General features: G+C 70.1%; 2 protein-coding genes across 2 annotated transcripts; both read left to right on the top strand.

The window, feature by feature from the left end:
* The first annotated feature begins 3,286 nt into the window (after positions 1-3,286).
* Hes5 (hes family bHLH transcription factor 5) lies at positions 3,287-4,827 on the top strand. Its single transcript, XM_048349807.1, has 3 exons — positions 3,287-3,415; positions 3,506-3,671; positions 4,514-4,827. The coding sequence occupies exons 1-3, from the start codon at positions 3,362-3,364 to the stop codon at positions 4,789-4,791; spliced, it is 498 nt and encodes a 165-aa protein (XP_048205764.1). The 5' UTR covers positions 3,287-3,361; the 3' UTR covers positions 4,792-4,827.
* Positions 4,828-6,924: 2,097 nt separating this feature from the next.
* Pank4 (pantothenate kinase 4 (inactive)) lies at positions 6,925-23,377 on the top strand. The gene is made up of 19 exons (XM_048350099.1): positions 6,925-7,096; positions 12,394-12,476; positions 13,210-13,424; positions 13,678-13,861; positions 14,080-14,172; positions 14,539-14,692; positions 15,058-15,239; positions 15,685-15,766; positions 16,006-16,106; positions 18,456-18,611; positions 19,784-19,896; positions 20,012-20,099; positions 20,535-20,686; positions 21,429-21,484; positions 21,599-21,648; positions 21,973-22,077; positions 22,345-22,445; positions 22,537-22,605; positions 23,000-23,377. Exons 1-19 carry the CDS (start codon positions 6,973-6,975, stop codon positions 23,283-23,285), a joined length of 2,394 nt encoding a protein of 797 aa, XP_048206056.1. The 5' UTR covers positions 6,925-6,972; the 3' UTR covers positions 23,286-23,377.
* The last annotated feature ends 2,127 nt before the right edge of the window (positions 23,378-25,504 follow it).

Below are 25,504 nucleotides of genomic sequence, written 5' to 3'. Positions count from 1 at the left end.
TCTCCGTGTGTGGGCTGATGAGGACTTCTTCGTCAACTCACTGGTGAGCGGACACGTGGGCTGCTTCTCCCTCTGGCTTCTATCAGCGCAGTATATACATATCTTTTGGGGTCCCTGCTGCTTTCAAGTCCTTGGGGTGTAGACACGGACATGGGATTGCTGGATTCCACGAGAATTCTGTTTAATTTTTTTCCCCCACAGAACTGTTTTTCGCAGCACTGTTCCACCCCTGTGAACTCCCACCAAGAAATCTTCCTTAGTAGAGCGGGCGCCTACTGTAATCCCCATCACTCAGGAGGCTGAGTTCTCAGGAGCAAGGTTCAAAGCCAGCCCAGGCAAAAACCTCCCTGAGACGCCAGTCTCCAGTGCAGTAGCAAAAAGCTGGAAGTGGCGGCGTGGTCACGCGGTAGCGCGCCAGCCGTCAGGAAGAAGCTGCAGGACAGCATCCTCAGTCCAAGCCCCGGCTCGTCAGCGGGGGGCAACACCTCAGCCTCTCCACCTCCCAAAGCGCCCCCCCACCCCCCCACCCCGGTCGGGGCCTACCCTCTTGAATTCAAGCCTAACCATGCCAGACTAGCCCGTTTCATGGGGAGCCCCCCCACACCGTCCACAAAATGGAGGGCCGTGGCGGGGAGGGGCAGTGACAGCCCCCCCCACCCCGACGAGCGGGCCCCTCAGATTTCCCCAGTGGTGCGCGGAAAGGGCAAACCCTCCCCCTCCTCAGAGCCCGGCTAGGGAAAGGACCCCCCCCACCTACCCCCTGCCAAGGCGGTCCTAGTGCCCCCCCCCTTCCAGCCCGAAGCAGCCTTCCTCCCCTCCCCCCTGCGGCTCCCAGGGGCTGGTGTGAGCCGGGAGCCCAGCAAGTTTCCCACACTTTGGCCCCATTCACAGTGTTAAATGGCCCACAAAGGCCGGGCGTGTGCCTGGGAGGCCGCCCGGGCTGCCATCTGGCCCCGCGCGCGGGGAGGGAGCCCGCCTTTCATCCGGCGGGGATTCAGCACCATTCATTTCATATTTCCCACAACTGAAAATTGGATCAAAGCTGCTCTCTGGTCCAGGAGGGGGTGAGGAGGAAGAGGTGGGAGGAGGCAGCCGCCCCCCCCCCCGCCCACCCACCGCCCTCACCTCAGACAGGCTGCGCCCTGGCCCACCGCAGGGTGCGGGCGGTGGGGGGGGGGAGGCTGGGCCGCATCTTCTGGCACGTGTCTCCTCTGGGCCAAGGAGTGAGCTCGGGGAGGAGACCAGAAGGGCAGGACTTCGGCCCGGCCGGGGGAGGGGTCGGCCTGAACGCCACTCGCTTGCCCCTCACACCCACGTGGGTGCGGTCCCGGCCCGCCGCCAGCAGCCAGTGGACAGTCGGGACGCGCGTGCACCGAGACCCGGCGTCCGGCGGGTAGCGGTCGTGGCCAGAGCCGGCCTGGGCTCGGGCACGGGTCGCGCCCCGTGCTGTGCCCGTCTGTGCCTTGCGTGGCCCTTAGCTTGTTCCCGGCCCGGCAGGGTGCAGGTGCCACAGCCGGTCACCAAGCCCTCCCCCGGGAGCTCACCCACGGGACTTCCGCAGAGGGGGCGGTCGCCTGGCCCGAACCCCGCCACGGTTGCCCGGCGGCTCTGCTGCCCACCGCCGGGCCTGCCCACCCGCCCCTCAGTGCCAGCTTGGGCCCGTGCTCAGGGCCGGGGGTGGAGGGGCAGGCGGGTTGCCTAGACACTGCCCTCCGGTGGGCCCTATGTGCTCCGAGAGGAGCCATCCCTTCACAGAGCGGGGTGGCGGGGGTCCCGGAGGAGGTGAGCGGGGCTCTCCGGCCCGCGGAGTGACTAGCTGACCGCCGTGGAGGGCCACGGGGGAGGGCTGAAGCAAGCCTCCCTTGCCCAGGACGCAGCCATCCACAGGTACCCCACGGTTCCCTGAAGCCAGGCCCACCCGACAGCCCCCCAGCCCTGGGTCACTGACAAGGAGTAGGCTCGTATCTCCTCGATGGCCCCTCGTCAGGGCTCTGCAGTTCCTGGCTGCCTCTAGATGCAGCTGCCACCCATCCAGGGAGCCAGGCTCCGGGATCTAAACTGAAGTCCTGAGGCTGGGCTCTGGCTCGCAGGGCCCACGACCCGCCTTCCGCTTGGACTCGGCTGGTCCCAGCCCATCGCTAGGAAGACGTCTAGGGAGAATCAGGATGTGAGTGTCTCAGGCAGAGGAGGGGATGCTCCAGGTCCTTCCTCTCTTGGTCCCCAAGCAGCCACGGGCCCTCAGTGCAGCTGGCCGGGTACCACACCAGCGAATCAGAGGGCCGGGCCCCCCTGAGCCGGGGCAGCTCTCATGTGGGCTCCCATCCTCACCTCTGCCACTTCCACCCACTGGCAAAACGCCTCTGGAGAGCCAACCCCGGGGCGCCTGCGGCGGTGCGGAGAGGCCACGCGCAGACTCCCGCAGACCACGCGTGATCAGGGCCTGGGAAGCCCCCCGGCGGGCTCCGGGCCAGAGGAGATGGGGGAGGAAGCAAGGGCGTCCCTGGCTCCTGACCTCACACGCCGCCGCCGCTGGGAGAGGCGATGTGGGGCTCCGTGCTACCGGGCCTCCCCAAACTGCCCACAGCCAGCTGGGAGGGCCTGACAGCCCGTCCCCCGCTCCCCGGAAGTCCCTAGGACCCGTGGCAGCTTAGGGACGGGCACCAGAGCCCATCCCGAGAGCCGGGCTCGTCCCTCCCCCTCCAGCTGCGGACGAGGGTACCAGTGCCTCCTCCAGGAGAGGGTGGTCCCCTCGGTGCCCTTTCCCAGGGGCGGCAAGTTCCCTGCCGGGAGGATACACACACACACACACACACACACACACACACACACACACACACACACCCCAAAGCTGCTGCACTTCATTCTAAAGCTTGCGGTCCCCCCCCCCCCCCCGCCAGCCTGCAGTGGGGAGTCTCTGGCGCAGAGGAGGGGGAGAGGGGAGAGGGGACACGGGGCCGTTCCTTCCTGCCCACCCCCTCCCCGAGGCCTGGGAAAAGGCAGCATATTGAGGCTCGGGGCTCCCAGCGTCAGGCCCCGGGATGCTAATGAGGGCGAGCGCGTTCCCACAGCCCGGACATTGTGCCGCGCGGCCCACCTGCTCCTCGGGGAGCGCCCATTGTGCCCGCGCCAATTCACAGGCAATTTAGCGTGCGCTAATGGGCCGGCGCCTTTGTGCAGCCCGCGCCGCCATTGGCCGCCGAGTGTGGGAACGGCCGCGGCGCCCGGGCCCCAGGCGCCGGGGCCGCCGCCCGCGCCTATAAAGGGCCGGGCGCTCGGGGCCGCGTCCGCGCCAGCCCGGGACGCCGGCCCTGCCCGCTCCGCTCCCCCGCGCCCCGCGCCCCCCGCGCCCCCCGCGCCAGGCATGGCCCCCAGCACCGTGGCGGTGGAGATGCTCAGCCCCAAGGAAAAGAACCGAGTAAGTCCCCGCCCGCCCGACGCCCGACGCGCGGCCCCCGGGCCCCGGGCCCCGGCCCGCGCCGCCCGCCTGACGCCCCTCCTCCCGCAGCTGCGGAAGCCGGTGGTGGAGAAGATGCGCCGCGATCGCATCAACAGCAGCATCGAACAGCTGAAGCTGCTGCTGGAGCAGGAGTTCGCGCGGCACCAGCCCAACTCCAAGCTGGAGAAGGCCGACATTCTGGAGATGGCCGTCAGCTACCTGAAGCACAGCAAAGGTGAGCCCGCCGCGCCCCGCGCACGCCGCCCAGCTCCACGGCGCCCTCCCCTGCCCCACCGCCCGCGCCCCGCGCACGCTGCCCCGCGCCCCATCGCCTGCGCCCCGCGCCTGATCGCCTGCGCCCCACCGCCCCGCGCCCCATCGCCTGCGCCCCGCGCCCCGCGCACGCCGCCCAGCTCCACGGTGCCCTCCCCTGCCCCACCGCCCGCGCCCCGCGCACGCTGCCCCGCGCCCCATCGCCTGCGCCCCACCGCCAGCGCCCCGCGCACGCCGCCCAGCTCCACGGCGCCCTCCCCTGCCCCACCGCCCGCGCCCCGCGCACGCCGCCTAGCTCCACGGCGCCCTCCCCTGCCCCACCGCCCGCGCCCCGCGCACGCCGCCCAGCTCCACGGCGCCCTCCCCCCCCCCGTCCCACCGCCCGCGCCCCGCGCCCCACCGCCCCGCGCCCCGTGCCCCATCGCCTGCGCCCCACCGCCCCGCGCCCCGTGCCCCATCGCCTGCGCCCCACCGCCCCGCGCACGCCCCCCAGCTCCACGGCGCCCTCCCCTGCCCCACCGCCCGCGCCCCACGCACGCCGCCCCGCGCCCCATCGCCTGCGCCCCGCGCCCCACCGCCCCGCGCACGCCGCCAAGCTCCACGGCGCCCCCGTCCCACCGCCCGCGCCCCACGCACACCGCCCCGCGCCCCACTACCCTGCGCCCCACCGCGCCCCACGCCCCATCGCCTGTGCCCCACGCCCCGCAAAAGCCGCCCAGCTCCACGGCGCCCTCCCCTGCCCCACCGCCCGCACCCCACGCCCCCCCGCCCGCGCCCCGCTCACGACGCCCCATCTCCCCGCAGCCTTCGCCGCGGCTGCTGGCCCCAAGAGCCTGCACCAGGACTACAGCGAGGGTTACTCGTGGTGCCTGCAGGAGGCCGTGCAGTTCCTGACGCTGCACGCCGCCAGCGACACGCAGATGAAGCTGCTCTACCACTTCCAGCGCCCGCCCGCCGCGCCCGCCGCGCCCGCCAAGGAGCCCCCGGCGCCGGGCGCCGCGCCCCTGCCCGCCGCGCGCTCCTCCGCCAAGGCCGCCGCGGCGGCGCGCCAGCCCGCCTGCGGCCTCTGGCGGCCCTGGTGACCCGCCGGCCCGGGGGCGCCCGCGGAGGGCCTGAGGGCCAGCCCGGCCCCCGGTCGGATGCGCCCTTCCCCGGAAGGCTCCCCCTGCGGCCCGCCGGCCGGCCGGCACAAACGTCATTCTTAGAGAATGCGCGCGCAGAGCCGGGGGTCGGGGCGCCCCGGCCCCGGCTGCTGCCGAATATGCGTCTGACCCCGTGGGGTTGTTCTGTGTTTGCATTTCAGCAATTGACTTCTGGGAAGTCCCGGGCCGCCCGGGTTCTATGACGTTCGTAGGGTCGGGGGCCCGCCCGCCGGCGCCCCGGCCTGTAGAGGACTTTCTTCAGGGCCCGCGCTGCTAGGCCAGCACCCTGCGGGCGGGGAGTGCCGCGGGCACACTTGCCTTTTGTGAAGGCTGACTCTCGTGTATCCTCATAGGAAAGGACTCGGCCCGCAGAGGCGCCGAGGACCCACGCGTGGCCGCATGGGCTTGGCTGGCTGTCTGGGGAGGGTGGGGTCTCCACGACACTCCTCCAAGGATCCCGCCGCGTGGGTGGGTGCGTGTGGGCGCGACTCTGTACTTAGAATTTGAACTCTTGCCACGCGGGAGCCCACGGACTGCTCCTTGCGGGCTTCTAATAAAATCTGTCAAGTCCTCCGCTGTCCGTGCCTCTTGTCTGTCCCTGGCAGCCCCAGGATGGGCCCCGCAGGGGCGCACACCACCCTGCCGGGAATGCGTGGCTGGGGAAGGGGGCCTGCTGGTCCTCTGGACGCGGGGCTGCGTCCTGGTGAAGGAGGAGGAAGCAGACAGGCGGGAAAGGCGGGGCGGCAGGCAGGCAGGAGAGGGAGGGGCCTGCAGAACCGTCCGCGTGTGCCCCAGCCTTTCCCGAGGTCCTACCGGAGATGGGGAGGTGACCGCGACAGCTACAGGACCTTCACCGAGAGGGAGCCAAGGACACGGTGCATCCATCTCCTCCTTCAACAAAAATGGATGTGGCTGGCCCGAACACGAGAGAAGCTGGGACCTAGTTCTCCTCTCCCTGCTCTCCTCGTGCCCCCCCCCCCCCAGCAAATGGCTCAAGTTGCCTGGGGACACCTGCTCGACTGCGCCAGGCGGGCCAGCCTGGGTCAGAGCTAATCCACGGCGGGCTAGCCGTGAGCCCGCCAGGGGGTGTCCTTGGCTTCAGAAAGGGTACCTATTTTTAGGCAGGCTGAAACACGTCGGCCAAGTCTCCCGGGCCCACAGTCTCCCCAAGACAAAACGCACGGGGCAGGCGGGGACGTCCACGTACTTTCTGAAGGACAAGCCACAGAGGTGTGCTGGGCCCCGCCCTTGCATCTTCCGGCCCAGCACCTGCCCCCTGCCCCCTCTCCTGCCCCCTTTCAGTCTATTCTCCAGAGTTCTCTTCCAGCCCAACCCAGCCCCGTGCCTGCCAGCGGCCTCTTGGGGTCTCTGGTGAGCCGAGGACAGACGGGTCCCCATTCCGCCTGCGTGTTTATCACACGGCAGCAGTGCAGGGGCGGATTGGGGGTGGGAGGCAACCGCGGCCCTGGCTCTGCCCTCGTGCAGTGTACAGAGAGAAGGCAGGGGCTCGGTGGCGGGGACCCCGCTCCCGCCCCCCCCCGGGGGCCCACGCCCTTGGGGGGCTGGCGTTTGTTTGGCAGTCTCCTCCCGGTCCCCGAGGCCTTGCCAGGTCCCTGAGCTCCCGGTCGGCGCTGCCCGACAGCATGCCCTCCCGGGAGGGGGCCCGCGGGGACGCCCGGGGCATCCTCCTCTGGCAGCGCGAGGCCGGGGACGGAGCCTCGGAGCGAGCTGTCCAGGAGCCAGAGGCCGGAGCGGGGCCTCCCGAGGCCCTGCTGCACGAGCTCCAGGTGCTTTCCCTCCGAATCCGGGGCCTCCCGGGCGCTCCTCCGCCCCCCCCACGCCGGGCTCGGGGCGCTCCTCGGCCTGCCCGCTCGGCCGGCCCCCGGCACGCAGGGCACGTCCGGCCGGCGGCTCGGCGGAAGCCCCGCGCCCCCGAGGGCCCCCGAGGGCCCCCGAGGCCGGCCGGCCCGGCCCCCGCGGCCCGGCCCCGCCCCCCGCGGCCCGCGCCCCGCCCCCGGGGGCGGGGCCGGCGCCTCATTAGCATACCGCCTGCGCGCGGCGGGCCCCGTCCAATCCGCGCGCCGGGAGCTCCGGGGCGGCGGCGGCGCCGGCGCGTCCAAGATGGCGGAGTGCGGGGCGAGCGGCGGCGGCAGCGGCGGGGACGGCCTGGACAAGAGCATCACGCTGCCCCCGGACGAGATCTTCCGCAACCTGGAGAACGCCAAGCGCTTCGCCATCGACATAGGTGGCGGCGGGCCGGGGCCGGGGCGGAGGCGGGCGCGGGCGCGGGCGCGGCGGGCAGGACGACGGGCGGGGCGCCCGCCGCCGCACGGCCTCGCCGGGACTTGTAGTCCGCGGCCCGGCGGCGGGCGGACGGCGGCTCCCCGGGGCTCCGCGGCGGCGCGGCGGCGGCCCGAGGCCACGGCCTGCCGGGAGCGGCGGCCCCGGTGCGGGGCTCGGTGCGGCGAGCCCGGTGTGGGCCCGGTGTGGGGCCCGGTGTGGGCCCGGTGTGGGGCCCGGTGTGGGGTCCGGTGTTGGGGCCCGGTGTGTGGGGTCCGGTGTGGGGCCCGGTGTGTGGGGCCCGGTGTGGGCCCGGTGTGGGGTCCGGTGTGGGGCCCGGTGTGGGGCCCGGTGTGGGGTCCGGTGTGGGGTCCGGTGTGGGGCCCGGTGTGTGGGGCCCGGTGTGTGGGGTCCGGTGTGGGTCCCGGTGTGGGTCCCGGTGTGGGGGCCCCGGTGTGGGGCCCGGTGTGGGGCCCGGTGTGTGGGGTCCGGTGTGGGTCCCGGCGTGGGTCCCGGTGTGGGTCCCGGTGTGGGGCCCGGTGTGTGGGGTCCGGTGTGGGGTCCGGTGTGGGGCCCGGTGTGGGGCCCGGTGTGGGGTCCGGTGTGGGGTCCGGTGTGGGGCCCGGTGTGTGGGGCCCGGTGTGTGGGGTCCGGTGTGGGGTCCGGTGTGGGGTCCGGTGTTGGGGCCCGGTGTGTGGGGTCCGGTGTGGGGCCCGGTGTGTGGGGCCCGGTGTGTGGGGTCCGGTGTGGGGTCCGGTGTGGGGTCCGGTGTTGGGGCCCGGTGTGTGGGGTCCGGTGTGGGGCCCGGTGTGTGGGGCCCGGTGTGTGGGGTCCGGTGTGGGGTCCGGTGTGGGGCCCGGTGTGTGGGGCCCGGTGTGGGCCCGGTGTGGGGTCCGGTGTGGGGCCCGGTGTTGGGGCCCGGTGTGTGGGGTCCGGTGTGGGGTCCGGTGTGGGGTCCGGTGTGGGGCCCGGTGTGTGGGGCCCGGTGTGTGGGGTCCGGTGTGGGGCCCGGTGTGGGGCCCGGTGTGTGGGGCCCGGTGTGTGGGGTCCGGTGTGGGGTCCGGTGTGGGGTCCGGTGTGGGGCCCGGTGTGTGGGGCCCGGTGTGTGGGGTCCGGTGTGGGGCCCGGTGTGGGGCCCGGTGTGTGGGGCCCGGTGTGTGGGGTCCGGTGTGGGGCCCGGTGTGGGGCCCGGTGTGTGGGGCCCGGTGTGGGGCCCGGTGTGGGGCCCGGTGTGTGGGGCCCGGTGTGTGGGGTCCGGTGTGGGGTCCGGTGTGGGGTCCGGTGTGGGGCCCGGTGTGTGGGGCCCGGTGTGTGGGGTCCGGTGTGGGGTCCGGTGTGGGGTCCGGTGTGGGGCCCGGTGTGTGGGGCCCGGTGTGTGGGGCCCGGTGTGTGGGGTCCGGTGTGGGGCCCGGTGTGGGGCCCGGTGTGTGGGGCCCGGTGTGGGGCCCGGTGTGGGGCCCGGTGTGTGGGGCCCGGTGTGTGGGGTCCGGTGTGGGGTCCGGTGTGGGGTCCGGTGTGGGGCCCGGTGTGTGGGGCCCGGTGTGTGGGGTCCGGTGTGGGGCCCGGTGTGGGGCCCGGTGTGTGGGGCCCGGTGTGTGGGGTCCGGTGTGGGGCCCGGTGTGGGGCCCGGTGTGTGGGGCCCGGTGTGGGGTCCGGTGTGTGGGGCCCGGTGTGTGGGGCCCGGTGTGTGGGGCCCGGTGTGTGGGGTCCGGTGTGGGGCCCGGTGTGGGGCCCGGTGTGGGGCCCGGTGTGTGGGGCCCGGTGTGGGGTCCGGTGTGTGGGGTCCGGTGTGGGGCCCGGTGTGGGGTCCGGTGTGGGGCCCGGTGTGGGGCCCGGTGTGTGGGGTCCGGTGTGGGGCCCGGTGTGTGGGGTCCGGTGTGGGGTCCGGTGTGGGGCCCGGTGTGTGGGGTCCGGTGTGGGGTCCGGTGTGGGGTCCGGTGTGGGGCCCGGTGTGTGGGGTCCGGTGTGGGGCCCAGTGTGTGGGGTCCGGTGTGGGGCCCGGTGTGGGGTCCGGTGTGGGGCCCGGTGTGTGGGGCCCGGTGTGTGGGGTCCCGGTGTGTGGGGCCCGGTGTGGGGCCCGGTGTGTGGGGTCCGGTGTGGGGCCCGGTGTGTGGGGCCCGGTGTGTGGGGCCCGGTGTGTGGGGTCCGGTGTTGGGGCCCGGTGTGGGGTCCGGTGTGGGGCCCGGTGTGTGGGGTCCGGTGTGTGGGGCCCGGTGTGTGGGGCCCGGTGTGTGGGGCCCGGTGTGTGGGGTCCGGTGTGGGGCCCGGTGTGTGGGGCCCGGTGTGGGGTCCGGTGTGTGGGGCCCGGTGTGTGGGGTCCGGTGTGGGGTCCGGTGTGGGGCCCGGTGTGTGGGGTCCGGTGTGGGGTCCGGTGTGGGGTCCGGTGTGGGGCCCGGTGTGTGGGGTCCAGTGTGGGGTCCGGTGTGGGGTCCGGTGTGGGGCCCGGTGTGTGGGGTCCCGGTGTGTGGGGCCCGGTGTGGGGCCCGGTGTGTGGGGTCCGGTGTGGGGCCCGGTGTGTGGGGCCCGGTGTGGGTCCCGGTGTGTGGGGCCCGGTGTGTGGGGCCCGGTGTGTGGGGTCCGGTGTGGGGTCCGGTGTGGGGCCCGGTGTGGGGGGTCCGGTGTGGGGCCCGGTGTGTGGGGTCCGGTGTGGGGCCCGGTGTGGGGGGTCCGGTGTGGGGTCCGGTGTGGGGTCCGGTGTGGGGCCCGGTGTGGGGCCCGGTGTGGGGCCCGGTGTGTGGGGTCCGGTGTGTGGGGTCCGGTGTGGGGCCCGGTGTGGGGTCCGGTGTGGGGCCCGGTGTGGGGCCCGGTGTGGGGCCCGGTGTGGGGTCCGGTGTGGGTCCTTGTGTCGGTCCCGGTGTGGGTCCCGGCGGGCGGCCCGGTGGGGGTCCCCGGTGTGGGGCCCGGCGGGGGACCCCGGTGTCGGTCTCGGTGTGGGTCCCGGCGTGGGTCCCGGTGTGGGTCCCGGTGTGGGGGCCCATGTGGGTCAGGCAGGTCTCCATGGGGGTCCCGATCGGGCGGGCCCCTGCGATGAGCCGTGGTCTGGGTTGTGCCCCGCGGCAAGGGCCCTGGGGTCTCCCGAAGTCACCGGAGACCCCCCAAGCCCTCCTCCGGCAATTGACAGCTGGGCACACCAGGAACTGGCTCGGCTCCTGGGGACCCTCCACCCTCGCCATGGCGTAGTTGGGGGGTGGAGGGCAGCACCGCGGCCAGGCCTGGGACGCCCCTCTTAGGGCTGGGGGACCCGGAGTGGCCGTCAGGATGGGAGCCCTGCCCCTTTCAGTGTGGAGGACTCTACCTCCTGCAGGACCCTTGCTGCTGTAGGGGATGGGAGGTCATAGCCCTTAGCCCCCGCCCCCTCCCCAGGCACCTGGGCCCAGGCACCCCCAGAGCCAGTGTGCTCTGGAAACAGGCTTCTCCCATTTCCTCTCCCCTCAGCCAGGGCTGTGGGGCCAGGAAACTACAGCTGCTCGTGTCCTTGGCAGCTCCTTTGCACTTTCAGATAGTGGTGTTAGGTCAGCCGGGCCGGTGCACCGGGGACATTTTGTTTATCAGGACATACTAGGGCTTTGACCTGACTTGGGGTTTCTGGGGGCAGAGGGCGGATCCTGTGGGGTGGGAAGGGGTCCCCGAGCAGCGGTGTGGGCCAGGCTGACCTGCCACCTGTGGTGCCCACAGCTGAAAGGGCAGGAGAAGGCGAGAGGAGAGTGGCCCCTGGGCCCGATAAACAAGAATGTGAGTGCGAGGTACAGAGGTCACCTGGGCCGTGCTCGCCCCCTGTCGTCCTTAGACCGATGCCAGCCTGGGGGCACAGAAGGCTGTACCGGGGCGTGCAGGGCCTGGCCTGGCCTCGGCGGGCTGTTCAGAGTAGGGCATTGTGGGGGCTCCTGGTGTGCACGCGCACCCCGGTGTTTTTCCTACGTGGGGGGTGGGTTAAATCTAATATCAAATACACAGTAGTAACTCCTGGAGCCCCTTAAGACCCGTCTCCACGCCTGTGCAGTGCTTTTCTTGGAAAACTGTTTGTTTGCAGGGGGAGGGGAGGCTGGGAATTGGGGACTGGACAGGAAACATTTGGCACTGCTCTGGGGCCAGGCCCGGGTGGGGGTGGGGAGGAGAGCTCAGGGGCTTAGGACAGCCACCGAGGGAGCTTAAGTCGGTGACACGTTCACTAATCAGACATGGGCTGGTGCGTAGCGGATGGGGCAGGACCGTCGGCGGGACTAGCCACCCTGGCACTCAGAGAGGGGATTTAGCTTGTTAACCAGGAGGACTTTGGCCTTGGGATGCCTTTGGTGTTTGCGGACCTGTGTGCAGACCCGAGCGTTTGCTCTCCTGTGTTCCCTTGACTCTTTCTCACAGTGCAATCATTTAGAAGTAACTACAGCCTTCTCACTTGCCAACTAGCAGGGTTTTTTTTTCCTTGCCACAATCCGGTCTGGCCCTGTAGGGAAAGCAGCTTGTGGAAGTCATTCTGTATTGCTGAGCTTTCTGGTTTTTTCTCCGGCTTGTCGGTCTGAGGGCCTTCAAACCCTTGAGCACAGTTGTGCCTTTTCTTTGCCCAGGAGGGACAAGCTGTGGCTTGTCTTTGGCAGTGCCTTTTCTGGGACTTCTTTTCCCTGAAATGCGTCTAAGGTGAACAAAGCATCTTGCTTTTCTGGGAGTGCAGTGTCCACTTACGTGCAATACCCTAGGGGCCACGGGGCCCCTGTCACATTGAGCGGCTGGTCCCTGGAGGCCTCTGTCTGACTCCTTGTGGATGCTTGTGAGGCTAAGGCTAACTTCAGCTCTGCCCACCCAAGTGCGGGGAGGTTCTTTGTGGCCCTGGTCCCTGCCTGTTAATGAAAGCCACCCACCAGCTGTGCATGAGCTGAAAACTCATTTCCTGGGCCACTATCAAGATGAGAGCTTGACATTGAGTCTTCCTAAATGACCGCCAGGTGCCCCGGATGCTGGGTGTGCCGTTCCTCCTGTAGGTGATCAGGCTGTGCCAGAGGGAATCTTTGGACTCACTTGGTCAGAGGCCCAAGAGGACAGCACGCTAGGAGGCCGGTGTTGTCCCTCCGCGGTCCCCGTTGCCCTCCTGTCTGCACCAGTAGGGTTTTCAGTTCCCACCGCACGGACTGCCTTGTCCAGAGGCCACAGTCCCCGATGAGGAGGCTGTGGCAGCAGCCCTGCGTTCCCCGGAGAGCAAGCGGGGGACGCTTCCCAGGCCTCCCTCCTCTGGGTTCTGACTTAGGTTGGGTTTGTGTCTTCCTCTCGTAGGTGGATCCTTGACCAAGCTGGCCTACTACTCGACAGTGCAGCACAAAGTGGCCAAAGTGCGGTCTTTCGACCACTCAGGAAAGGTGAGCCGCGCCCCTCCACGAGTGCCGTCCTTGACTCGGGGTCTCCCTGCTGCTCACACGCATCAGCGTGGTGTCCTGGACTCGTGGTCTCCCCGCTGCTCACACGCATCAGCGTGGTGTCCTGGACTCGTGGTCTCCCCGCTGCTCACACGCATCAGCGTGGTGTCCTGGACTCGGGGTCTCCCCGCTGCTCACACGCATCAGCGTGGTGTCCTGGACTCGGGGTCTCCCCGCTGCTCACACGCATCAGCGTGGTGTCCTGGACTCGGGGTCTCCCTGCTGCTCACACGCATCAGCGTGGTGTCCTGGAAGTTTGTTTCCTTTCATCCTCTTTAAAGCTGTAGCCGAGATTTTATTTTAGTATAGTGGGGTCCAAGTAGGGAGAAAAAGAAGAGAACTAGTTCCTGCTCACCATTCAGGAAATGGGGTGGAGGCCTCCTGGAAGTTCCTAATTCTGAAGGCCATCTTCGACTCCTCACTTGGTTTCCCTTCACTCCCTCGGTGGGAATGCCCCCTAGTTCTTGCTCCTTGGGACAGGCTTCCCTTAGGGCCTCGGGCATCCCGGGTCCCTCCCTCCTCTCCTAGGACTCTGCCATGGGCCCCAAGTTGAAATCACTTTCTCCATACTTGGTGGTTGGTGAGATGTCATGCCTGGGGCAGATGGCGGGGCAGATGGCAGGGCTGTGCTCAGAGCCCCGTGGGCTCGTCCGCTCAGCACGCCACTGACTTTCAGGACACAGAACAAGACCACGAGCCCCCCTATGAGATCTCGGTTCAGGAAGAGGTGACCGCGCGTCTGCATTTCATCAAGTTTGAGAACACCTACATTGAAGCCTGTCTGGACTTCATCAAAGACCACTTGGTCAACACAGAGACCAAGGTGATCCAGGCCACAGGGGGCGGAGCATACAAGTTCAAGGACCTCATTGAAGAGAAGCTGCAGCTAAAGTAAGTGGGGAGGGGTCCCAGAAGGGGAGACCCAGCCCCTTGGTGGCTCCTGTGGTTGGGGTCTCGCCGGGAGTGACAGCTCCCTGTTCCTGCAGACCCATCTGTCGGAGTGAGAAGCCCAGGTGCGCAGTGTCTCCAGGCTGGGGCTTGCGGGCACCGCCAAGCAGCTCTGTGGGGTTGCCTGGCAGGCACACCCCAGTTTGCCCCCTCTGGGGCTGGGACTGCTCCACAAGGCTGGGCTCTTTCCTTCCAGAGTGGACAAGGAAGACGTGATGACCTGCTTGATAAAGGGGTGCAACTTCGTGTTGAAGAACATCCCCCACGAGGCCTTCATGTATCAGAAAGACTCCAACCCTGAGTTTCGATTTCAGACCAATCACCCCAACATCTTCCCATACCTTCTGGTCAACATTGGCTCCGGAGTCTCCATTGTGAAGGTGGGGCTCGGCTTCTCGGGTCTCTCACTGTCCCGTGTGTCGGAGCCAGTGCTGGGCACGGGGCCCAACCTGATGCTCTCGCAGAGGCGATGCCCAGGCTCCTGGCCCCGGCGTCGCCGTGTCGTTGCCACGTTCCGTGGCAGCTCCCGCGAGGGGATGGGAGCAGCCCTGGCCCTGGTGGCCTCTGTGGCTGACCTTTCCCCTCTGGCATTGTCCAGGTGGAGACGGAGGACCGGTTCGAATGGATCGGCGGCAGCTCCATTGGAGGTGGCACCTTCTGGGGGCTCGGGGCTCTGCTCACCAAAACAAAGGTACAGCGGCCTGCGGGGACCTCTGCTTCCCGCCCCGGTCGGGATCGCCCCGACGGGGCCTCGTCCCCACGCCGTGCGCCGGCCTGCGGGGACCTCTGCTTCCCGCCCCGGTCGGGATCGCCCCAACGGGGCCTCGTCCCCGCACGGTGCGGGTTCAGGACGCCAGGGCTGAGCTGGAGGGTTTGGAGGGCGGTGTGAATTCTGCTAGAGCAGAACCAGCTCGGTGCTCTGCAGCTTCTGGCTTTGCTTTGCCTCGGATCCGAGGTGCCGAGGGGAGCTCCTCGTGTCCCTTTAGCAAGTTGGTTTCTAGGGTAGTGGAGCCCCTGCCAACTGCCGGCCCCTCACCACCCCGTTCTGCCCCTGCAGAAGTTCGATGAGCTGCTGCACCTGGCCTCCAAGGGCCAGCACGCCAACGTGGACATGCTGGTGCAAGACATCTACGGTGGCGCCCACCAGACCCTGGGCCTGAGTGGCAACCTCATTGCCAGCAGCTTTGGGAAGTCGGCTACTGCTGACAGAGGTACCTCCCTGGCCTCTGCCCCATCAGAGGGGGGTTCACGGCGACCCACGTGGCCAGCCTGGGTGCCCAGGGCACCTCCCTGCCCACCGGGGTGGCCTGGAGCCCCGCGGCTCCTGCCTGCTGCGGGCCTGCTCAGTGCTCACCAGAACACGGACAAGCAAGTCCCGTTCGCCTCAGTTTCCAAGGGAGTGCGAGTTAGGAGACATGGTCTGGGCGGGCTTTTCCTGGTGCGCCAGAGCCCAGTCACGTGACCCACGTGCCCCGGCCATCCCTGCACACCAGACGTCACATGACGTCCCCTCACGCCAGAGAGGCCCCGGCCACGAGCCTGCCCCTCACGCCCCGCGCTGCCCCCTCTTCCTCAGAGTTCTCCAAAGAGGATATGGCCAAGAGCCTCCTGCACATGATCAGCAACGACATCGGGCAGCTCGCCTGTCTCTACGCGAAGCTCCACGGCTTGGACAGGGTGTACTTCGGGGGCTTCTTCATCCGGGGCCACCCTGTGACCATGCGCACCATCACCTACAGCATCAACTTCTTCTCCAAGGTGAGCGGGCCGCGCCCTCTCCTCACCCTCACGCCTCGCCACCTGCTCCAACGCCCGCCGCATACCCAGAAGTATCAGCACGCCAGCGGGCGTGGGCAGACCACGGGGCACCGGGCTGGGCCCGCCCTCTCCATCCCCTGCAGCTGGGCTCCCCAGGGCACAGACCACTGGGAGACCCCGTGCCCACCCACCTGGCACGGCCCGCCTCCCACCCCTCTAGCTAGTTCCAGGCATTCCTCCCGTTAGCACGGTGTGAGTCTGCTACCGGGCATAGGCAGCCCAGGACTTGGCCACCGGTGAGGGCAGAGCCCCGCCCAGGGCAGCCTGTTCTGCTTCCTTCAGACCACAGGCCCCGCCCTGCACTCAGATCCAGTCCTGGGGGGGGGGCGGTGTGGAACAGCCCTCACTGGACACTGACCAGCCCCTGTGGGCATGGCCGTGGCAGGGAGAAGTCCAGGCGCTGTTCCTGAGGCACGAGGGCTACCTGGGCGCCATCGGGGCGTTTCTGAAAGGAGCTGAGCAGGACAGTAAGTAGAGTGGCCCTGTGCCGCCCCGGGCGGCCGTGGCCACGCAGGGCTGGGGCCTGTGCGTGTGGCAGTGCGGGGGGCCAGGCGAGGGTGGGGAGCGGCAGGCTCAGGAGGCTTCCAGGATGGGCGTTTCCAGCAGTTAAGTGAGCAGGTGATTTCCTCCTTTTCCTCCCCGCTTCCCCCTGGTGCGTCCAGGGCCGGGCCGGGCGGACGCGGCGACGGGCCTCGTGTCTTTCCAGATCCCAACCAGTACAGCTGGGGCGAGAACTACGCGGGCAGCTCCGGGCTGATGAGCACGACGCCCGCGCTCTGCCTGGCGCAGCGGACGAGGAGCGGCACGGTGAGTGGTCCTGGGGGGGGGAGGGAGGGCGCGCCGGGGCCCTCTTCTCAGAGCCACGGTGGGCCCGGAGCCACGGCAGGCCAGGAGCCACGGCTTCCCAGAGCCATGGCGGGCCCGGAGCCACGGCTTCCCAGAGCCACGGCTTCCTGGAGCCACGGCTTCCCCGGAGCCACGGCGGGCCCGGAGCCACGGCTTCCCAGAGCCACGGCGGGCCCGGAGCCACGGCTTCCCAGAGCCACGGCTTCCCCGGAGCCACGGCTTCCCCGGAGCCACGGCGGGCCCGGAGCCACGGTGGCCCCGGAGCCACGGCTTCCCCAGAGCCACGGCGGGCCCGGAGCCACGGCAGGCCCAGAGCCACGGCTTCCCCAGAGCCACGGCGGGCCCAGAGCCTGGGCTTCTCCCCGGCGGGGGCAGGGCTCTCAGCACAGTGGGGACAGAGTCTGGACGCCTGCCCCGAGTCCGCGTTCTCTCCCACGCGTGAGGAAGTGTATGGCTCCTAGAAGGTGCCAGAGCGTTCCTCGGGTCCCCATGTGGATGAGGCTGTGGTGTCCGGCTCCAGTGCGCCCGTGAGAGCCTGCCTGAGACTCCCTTCCCGTCACCTGTGCCAGCCACGGCTCTGTGCTGCGGTTGGCGCGTGACTTTGGTAGCTCGCCCTCCACATCGGGGCGGGCCTTGGAAAGGCTCGGGCGGCCAGCCAGGATAGGCAGGTCCAAGGCCGTCCCGGGCACGGCCGCTGGCGCGTGTGAGGCCCGCCGCGCTTCCTTGTTTAGGAGTGCGGGTGGACACCCAGGGCTGAGGCCCGCCGCGCTCCCTGCACAAGTGTCCTTCCTGGGCAGGGGCAGGTAGCGACTGCCCCAGAGACCGCTGTGTCTTCCACCCGCGCGCCTGGTTCACTGAACAGCTGCTGCGCCCGCGGCGGGCACAGCAATTCCCCAGGAGAGCCAGGCACGCAGGGCAGTGTCTGCGAGCCCGCCTGCCCCAGCCCTTGGGCCGTGCCCCAGCGATCCGCCATGGAGGCACGGCTGACAGGTGCGCGTGCCTGCCGTCGTGGGGGTGGCTGCTTCCAGAAGACCCAGGACCAAGGCGTGAGGCTCCCTTTGGCCTCTCCACCCCCTCTTGCCAGTGTGGAAATTCCATGTGGAAATGCCTTCTGGGGGCAGGCGCGTCTTCCTGCAGATCTCACTGTCCAGGCAGCCTGCTCAGAGAGGCCACTGCTCTGCCCCCCTCATTGCAGGCCAAAGTGCCCCTGGCAGGGAAGGGCCCGGGACCTGATGTGTGCTGTGGCCGGGGCAGAGGTCGCTCTGGGCTGGGCTGTTCTCTCAGTGGTTCCAGAGCAGCTGCACTCCAGTGTGAGTGGTCACTCCTGGCGTGCTTGTGTGCTCGCTGCTGGTGATCGCGACGTACAGCTGGCCGCGGACATAGCCTGCTGCCCTGTGGATTGCGCGCTGCAGAGCGGGGGACAGACGTGCGGCCAGGGCGCTGCCTGGCCAGACTAAGGGGCAGCAGCGCAGGTGGGCGTGTCAAGGACAGAGGAGCAGCCCAGGAGTCTGGGAGCCAGGAGGAAGTGGCACGAGCTGGCATGAGGGCAGTCGGGTCGGCTCACGAGTCCCCGGTGCTGTGGAAATGTGGAGGGGTCAGCTCAGGAGTCCCCGGTGCTGTGGAAATGTGGGGGGGGCTCAGGAGTCCCCGGTGCTGTGGAAATGTGGGGGTGAGCTCAGGAATCCCCGGTGCTGTGGAAATGTGGGGGGGGCTCACGAGTCCCCGGTGCTGTGGAAATGTGGGGGGGGGCTCAGGAGTCCCCGGTGCTGTGGAAATGTGGGGGGGTCAGCTCAGGAGTCCCCGGTGCTGTGGAAATGTGGGGGCGGGGGTCAGCTCAGGAGTCCCCGGTGCTCTGGAAATGTGGGGGGGGCTCAGGAGTCCCCGGTGCTGTGGAAATGTGGGGGGGCTCAGGAGTCCCCGGTGCTGTGGAAATGTGGGGGGGGTCAGCTCAGGAGTCCCCGGTGCTCTGGAAATGTGGGGGTGAGCTCAGGAGTCCCCGGTGCTGTGGAAATGTGGAGGGGCTCAGCTCAGGAATCCCCGGTGCTGTGGAAATGTGGGGGGGGGGGGGGCTCAGGAGTCCCCGGTGCTGTGGAAGTAGAGTGGCACACTGGGGGAACAGATTTGAAGTCCTGAGGAGCTGACTCCCCACTGCCGGGCCAGAGGAGTGGCCAGGCAGCGGTAGGCAGGGACATTTGGGGTTTGTTCTACAAAAGAAGGGAGCTTCTCCTCTGCTGCTCTAGAGACCACAAAGCTTACAGCCGAGTGCGGTTCCTCCATAAAGCCGCTCTCTCCCGCTCTTTGCCCTCCCAGTTTGACCTTCTGGAGATGGACCGGCTGGAGAGGCCCCTGGTCAGCCTTCCCCTCCTTCAGGACCCGGCCTCCTACGTGCCGGACACCGTGGACCTCACCGACGACGCCCTGGCCCGCAAGTACTGGCTTACCTGCTTCGAGGAAGCCCTGGATGGGGTGAGGGTCTGAGGCGGGGCGGGGACCTGCTTGGGCGCACAGGTCTCCAGTGGCGTAGTCCCAGAAACCCCCGGGCCACACCCAGGCCGGCGGGCTCCCTCCCTCCCTCCCTCCCTCCCCACGCTCTGCAGACGGGCTGGGTGAAGACGAGGCAGGGCAGGGAGGGGCTTCCAAAGCCACAGCAGCCGGGGTTAGGTCCAGGATGGGCACAGGGCGGCTCCCAGCGGCACGGTGGAGAAGTCGGGGGACACGGGGGTGGGAGGGAGTTCTCTCTTAAGCTGCTGGCGCCTCACGGCTAGGGTGTCCTTCAAGACGCCACGGCTGGTGCAGATTTCTGTGGTTCTTGAGGCAGAGTCTTGCCTGCAGTCCCAGGCTCGCCCCCCCCCCCCTGCCCCGGCCCCCCCCCACGGTCCCTCTGCTTCTGGAAGCACGATCGCAGTGGCTTCTTGGGACCCTGCTGTGTTGAGGGTTTCCTCAGTGTGACAGAATACCTGGCAGGAACAAAAAGGAGGCCTTATGGCCAGGAGGAGAGGGAGGGCCAGGGAAGGGCCAGGACGAAAGCCAAGACACTCAGCCAGGCCCTGCCAGTCTGCCCAGGCACAGCTCACTGTGCGCTCCTGCCGCGGCCGCCCCCCACGGTCCTGCCGCGGCCGCCCCCCACGGTCCTGCCGCGGCCGCCCCCCACGGTCCTGCCGCGGCCGCCCCCCACGGTCCTGCCGCGGCCGCCCCCCACAGTCCCGTGTGTGTACCGACCCCATCTGCCTCTGATGGGGGCAGAGCCGGGGCCGGGCCGTGTGCCCCCCACACTGGGACACGTCCCGTCCACACCCCGGAGGCAGGGCCCCTGAGCCCCAGGAGACGTCTGCTCTCTGTCCCGGCCCCTGAGCGGCTCCTGTGGAGCCCTGGGCCTCGCAGGTGGCGGGGGGCTCGGGCAGAGCCTGCCTCCGTCTCCCACCATGGACACAGGAGAATAATAGCGCAGGGCAGGCCCTCAACGACGGTGACGCGTCAGGCAGATGGCCTTGTCCCCCGTGCTTCCGCAGAGCCTGCTGTCCTGCCGGGGGAGGGGGAGGGGGAGGGGCCCCCACCCCGAGGGGCCTGTGCCCCGGCGTGGGGGCCCGTGGGGACGAGCCCAGGACGGGCCCGGAGCCCCTGACTGCCCTGTGTTGCAGGTGGTGAAGCGAGCCGTGGCCAGCCAGCCCGAGTCTGCGGACGCGGCGGAGCGGGCGGAGAAGTTCCGGCAGAAGTACTGGAGCAAGCTGCAGACGCTGCGGCGGCAGCCCTTGTGAGTGCCGCGCGCCACGACACGGCCCGTGGCCTAGCGGGAGGGTGTGTCCGGACCACGTGGCCTCGGGCCGCCTGCCCCGCTCAGCCCCGCTCTGCCCTGGTTCTGTCCCCAGCGCGTATGGGACACTGACCGTGCGCAGCCTGCTGGACACCAGGGAGCACTGTCTGAATGAGTTCAGCTTCCCGGACCCCTACTCCAAGGTGAGCGCCAGGCCTCGGGCAGCAACGGCCAGGCGGGGTGGGGGGGGCGGTTCTGCCCGGCTGGGCTCCATGGGCCTCGCTGAGCCAGTGAGGGTGGGGGGCTTGTGAGGGCCGCCAAGAGGTGCAGCTGCCTGTCCAAGGGCGCCAGGGACCCTGGGATCTGGGGGGGGGGGGGGGGCGCGAGCCCTACGCCAGGGCTGGTGCCCTCTGCAAGGAGCCGGGCCACGGCCCCACCCGCGTGCAGGGCAGAGCCTCCCTCCTCCCCCTCTGCCTGCACGGCCGTGGCCGCCACCGCACCGGGGCCCTGCCCGGGCAGAGGGCGCTTCGGGTTGGCGTGGCCCAGAGAGACGAGGGTGCCCTCCGCGTGGGGTCCGAGGCCGCCGGGCGCGCCTGAGCTCCGGGCCGTGCTCACGGGGGGGCTGGCCTCTTGTGCAGGTGAAGCAGCAGGAGAACGGGCTGGCGCTGAAGTGCTTCCAGGGCGTGACGCGCTCGCTGGACGCGCTGGGCTGGGAGGAGCGGCAGCTGGCCCTGGTGAAGGGGCTCCTGGCCGGCAACGTCTTCGACTGGGGCGCCAAGGCTGTGTCTGAGTAGGTGTCCCTGGCCTGCCGGCCCCTCCCTGTGATCCGGGCACCTGAGGGCCGGGCAGGAGGCAGGAGGCAGGGCAGCTGTGCACGCTGCGCGCGCTGGGCAGGAGGAGGCTGGGCAGCTGCGCGCACTGGGCAGGGGGAGGCTGGGCAGCTGCGCGCGCTGGGCAGGGGGAGGCTGGGCAGCTGCGCGCGCTGGGCGGGGGGAGGCTGGGCAGCTGTGCGCGCTGGGCGGGGGAGGCTGGGCAGCTCTGTGCGCGCTGGGCGGGGGGAGGCTGGACGGGGGGAGGCTGGGCAGCTCTGTGCGCGCTGGGCGGGGGGAGGCTGGGCGGGGGGAGGCTGGGCGGGGGGAGGCTGGGCAGCTCTGTGCGCGCTGGGCAGGGGGAGGCTGGGCGGGGGGAGGCTGGGCGGGGGGAGGCTGGACGGGGGGAGGCTGGGCAGCTCTGTGCGCGCTGGGTGGGGGGAGGCTGGGCCGCTGGGCTCCTCCGCACGGGGAACTTGAGAGGAAGCCGTGTCTGCTGATTTCCCCTCATTGCTGGAGGAGTCGCGTTCCCAGGCCGGGGGACCCACGGGGTGACCACGGAGCGGCAGGTCTCCCGCCTCCCAGCTTCCCCTGGGGCCACAGGCCTGCTGAGTTACACCTGGGGCCCGGCGGGGGCCTCCCCACCTCCTCTCCTGCCCGCCCCCGTCCCGTCCCCCCCAAGCTGGGCTCTTGGGAATGCTCACTTCACCTTCTGCCCCACAGCGTCCTGGAGTCTGACCCCAGGTTTGGGTTTGAAGAAGCCAAGAGGAAGCTACAAGGTAGGAACCTGCCGCTCGCCCAGCACGGTGCTCCCGGGGGCCCCGCCGCTGGAGGGGTGCGCTCTGGAGCAGGGGCGTCCGAGGGCTCACTTATCTGGGTTCTTGCCTCCACAGAGCGGCCGTGGCTCGTGGATTCCTACAGCGAGTGGCTGCAGAGACTCAAGGTGTGTGGAGCTGCCCCCACCTCTGCCCCGGGGAGACTGGCTCAGACGGGGCCAGGCCCGGCCCGTGGTCCTCAGGCCCTTGGGGGATGGGTGTCCCAGCACGCCGGCCGGGCGCCGCAGAGACCGTGGGCTGTCCCTGCCCCCCGCCCGGCCCGCCGCGGCCGCGCTCGGGTCAGCCGGCCTCCCCGCCCGCGTCCTCAGGCCGGCCCCGCGCGCCCCGGACCCCGAGGCCCTGGGCCCAGCCCCGCAGGGGCGTGGAGTGGGGGTGTGTGAACTGCTCGGATGCACCTGTTCCCAACTGAACGTCCTGGTTTTGTTTTACAGGGGCCCCCTCATAAATGTGCCTTAATTTTCGCAGATAACAGTGGAATAGACATCATTTTGGGAGTCTTCCCCTTTGTCAGGGAGCTACTCTTTAGAGGCACGGAGGTGAGTGGGCAGGAGGGGCGGGTGGGGCCCTTCCCCCGGGCGTCTCCCCGTGGTGGGGCGAGTCCCGCGGCAGGCCCCGCCGGTGCTCACCGCAGGTAGGTGTGGGCACAGTGGGGGGGGGGTCTGGACCGCTTGTGGCCCGAGCCCCGTGGACCAGGGCGGCCCCGGCCCCTGGGGAGGGCGTCCACCCGTGCGCTGAGGTGGGCAGGGCGGGGAGCGCGGGGCCCCGCGGGGAGGGGCCGCGGCACTGAGCACGCTTCCCCGCAGGTCATCCTGGCCTGCAACTCCGGCCCCGCCCTGAACGACGTCACCTACGGCGAGTCCCTCCTCGTGGCCGAGCGCATCGCGGCCATGGACCCCATTGTCCAGTAGGTGCTGGCCGCGTGCAGAGCGGTGGGGCGGGGGGAGGCCCCGCAGGGGGTTCCTGGCACTGACACCCCCCCCCCGCGTGCCCTGCAGCTCGGCGCTCCAGGAAGAGAAGCTGCTGCTCGTGCAGACGGGCTCCAGCTCCCCGTGCCTCGACCTCAGGTAACCGCGCGAGCCTGCGCTGCCCCGGGGCGGGGCGGAGGGGGGCACCTGGCCTCGAGGCCCTGGGGCTCCGCCCAGTACCCCCGCTTCTGGCCGGCAGCCGGGTGCGGATGCAGGACGCCCGGGAGGGAGCTGGAGGGGCCACGGGAGCCAGGCAGACGCCCCAGGCCACGCGCGGGGTGGAGGCGGCAGCTAGGGAGTTGAATTGACGGACGAGCCCCATAGCAAGTGCAGCTGGGCGGGAGGGGAGCTAAGGGGGGACCTCCCGCTCCCGCCCCGGTTCCTGCCCCATAGCAAGTGGAGCTGGGGGGGCCCTCCCGCCCCCGCCCCCGCCCCGGCTCCTGTGGCCGCGCGTGCCCCGCCCCTCGCTAACCCTGCTGTTTCTTCCCGGAAGCCGCCTGGACCAGGGGCTGGCGGCGCTGGCGCGGGAGCGCGGCGCCGACCTGGTGGTCATCGAGGGCATGGGCCGCGCGGTGCACACCAACTACCACGCCGCGCTGCGCTGCGAGAGCCTCAAGCTGGCCGTGGTGAAGAACGCGTGGCTGGCCGAGCGGCTGGGCGGCCGGCTCTTCAGCGTCATCTTCAAGTACGAGGTGCCCGCGCAGCCGCCGCGAGGCGCCCTGGCCCACGGCCCCGCCCGCCACGCCTCCCAGGGCTCTGCGCCGGGCTGCCGTGACTGAGCGCCGCGTGCGGCCCGAGGGACACTCGCTGGGATGTATTTAACTGTTACATAGCCTTTTATACACACGCACGCACACACGCGCGTATATATATATATAAATATATAAATAGGCCCGCGTCCGTGTCTGGTGAGACGGTGCCTAGACACGCAGGTGCCCTGCGGCATGACCGGCAGGCCCGCCCCTCCTGTCCCCCTCCTCCCGGGGAGGACGGCCTCTGCCTCGGCGCGCAGGGCCTCCGGGGCTCCTGGCGGAGGCTGAGCAGAGCCGCGCAGCCGGTGTGGGTTTTGTTGCTGCAGCCCTGAGCCAGGGCTCAGCGCCGGAAGTGTGCCCGACGCCTGGGCTCCCCGCCCCCACCCCCCAAGCCCTGCTGGGCGCCACCCTGGGTAGCTCGCCCTTGTCCTTGCGTGGTCCCGGGCCTGCCACCATGCCGGGCCCGTGTGGCCTTCCCCCACAGCTCTGAACCACGGTGCCTGCGGCCGGGCAGCACCGCCCTGGGCCCTGGGCCCCGTCGGGCAGCAGGCATCAAGCCAGGCAGGCAGAGCCCAGCTCCTCCCCCCCGCGGCCGGGAGGTGCCGCAGCCACCGGGGACCCCGCCCCGCCTTCCCGCCTCAGGTGCACGCTGGCCACGGCCCCCAGCCACCACCCTCCCAGGCCGCACACGGCCGTCCCAGCAGGAGCCCAGGCCCTGACCCGCCTCTGCCCTGCCCCGCCCTTCCCCATCGGAAACAGATGGGGTCCGATTTCTGCCTTGCTTCCTGAACGGACAGGCCCTGGCTGGCAGGCGCCCCCTGGCTCTGCCCCTCACGGGCCTGGCTCGCCGCGCTGGCAGGTCATAGCGGAGCTCAGGCCTCTGGCTAGACGTCCTCCCCAGCCCAGGCTGCCAGCCCCCCCTCCACCCGCCTCTGCCTTCGGGCCACAGCTGCCTCGGGCAAGTGTTCTGGGCACAAAAGGGCAGAGCGCCCCAGAGCGATGACCGCGGAAACGGTGCCAGCAGGCACCCGACCCGGCCCAGGACCCACGAGAGGCGGGCAGGTGCTCATCCCAGCTGTGCGGAGTGGACCGTGCTCCGCCCAGCTGCCATGGCTGCCCGTGAACTTGGGAACACAAAAGGCCCTGCTGACCCGTGCCCGGTGCCCACGGTTTTCCTGCTGGGACATGTGGGCTTCCTGTGCCACAGCAGGCTGTGGGCCGTGAACAGCAGGAGTTGAGCCTCGTGTAGGCCCCTCGCTGGCCTTCCTGCTTCTCCGCCCTGGCGGAGCCCCACAGAGCAGCCAGTCCCCGTGGCTTGCCGGGGAAGGGAAGGGCCGGGAGCCACGTGCTGAGGCTGGGGTGGGGCTGGGCTTTGGGCAGCGGGCCCCTGCCCAGGGCCTGGTTGCTTGGGGCACAGGCTTGCTCGGGCCGCCCAGGGAGCCTGATCCCGGAGCCCCAGGGAGCCTGGCCGGGCAGCCTGGCGGAGCTGTCGGAGGCGCGCGGGGCGGGCGAGCAGCACACACACCGCGGAGCAGCGCCAACGTGTTTATTGGAGTCTCCAAAGTCTCTAAGGCGTCCAGCCGAACAGGCCATGGACCAAGTGAGGGTGGGGACGGGCAGCGTCCTGCGGCTCCGGGCACGTCACAGGTGTGCTGGGGACAGGCACGCACGGCCAGAGACCCGGGGGCACACCGGCTTGCACACCTGCACGCCGGACGCCAGGCAGAATGGGAAAGGGCTCCGCGTCTTTGGAAGACGCCGCTCAGAGTTTAAATACCCGCTGTGTATCTTAGAACGTGGAAATGGCCCACCAGGCCAGTCGAGGCAAGCGGGGGCCCCAGCGCCTCCCTCCCCAGGGGCAGGGGGACAGCCAGGGGCAGGGAGAGACCAAGGGTAACCCACAGAGAACAAGTGGGGACTCAGCAGCTTCGGGGACCGGTCACGATGCCATCTCCCCCAGCCCCACGTCCTCCCTGCCTGCTTCACGCTTCCAAGGCAGGAGGCGGGGGGGGGGGGGTCAGAGCGGGGGAGTTGCCAGCCCGCACGGGGAGGGGGTCAGAGCAGGGGGGGCACTGGCCCGCACAGGGAGGGGGTCAGAGAGTGGAGGGTGCGCCGGCCCGCACAGGGAGGGGGTCGGGGGGGGGCACCGGCCCGCACAGGGAGGGGTCAGAGCGGGGGGGGGGGGGGGACGCCGGCCCGCACAGGGAGGGGGTCGGGGGGGGCGCCGGCCCGCACGGGGAGGGGGT

This window comes from Perognathus longimembris, chromosome 7 (genome assembly GCF_023159225.1).
Source record: "Perognathus longimembris pacificus isolate PPM17 chromosome 7, ASM2315922v1, whole genome shotgun sequence".
In the NCBI taxonomy this organism is placed as follows: Eukaryota; Metazoa; Chordata; class Mammalia; order Rodentia; family Heteromyidae; genus Perognathus; species Perognathus longimembris.
The sequence above is the reverse complement of the archived record's forward strand: the minus strand, read 5'-3'. Positions and strand labels throughout refer to the sequence as shown.

What these genes read in the sequence shown, in the direction of transcription:
- Hes5 (XM_048349807.1), top strand. Translation starts at nt 3,362, where the DNA reads ATGGCCCCCAGCACCGTGGCGGTGGAGATGCTCAGCCCCAAGGAAAAG. An exon ending in GCCCCAAGGAAAAGAACCGA is followed by an intron (nt 3,416 to 3,505) that starts GTAAGTCCCCGC and finishes CTCCTCCCGCAG; the next exon opens with CTGCGGAAGCCGGTGGTGGA. An exon ending in CTACCTGAAGCACAGCAAAG is followed by an intron (nt 3,672 to 4,513) that starts GTGAGCCCGCCG and finishes ATCTCCCCGCAG; the next exon opens with CCTTCGCCGCGGCTGCTGGC.
- Pank4 (XM_048350099.1), top strand. Translation starts at nt 6,973, where the DNA reads ATGGCGGAGTGCGGGGCGAGCGGCGGCGGCAGCGGCGGGGACGGCCTG. An exon ending in CCGGAGTCTCCATTGTGAAG is followed by an intron (nt 13,862 to 14,079) that starts GTGGGGCTCGGC and finishes GGCATTGTCCAG; the next exon opens with GTGGAGACGGAGGACCGGTT. An exon ending in GAAAGGAGCTGAGCAGGACA is followed by an intron (nt 15,767 to 16,005) that starts GTAAGTAGAGTG and finishes GTGTCTTTCCAG; the next exon opens with ATCCCAACCAGTACAGCTGG.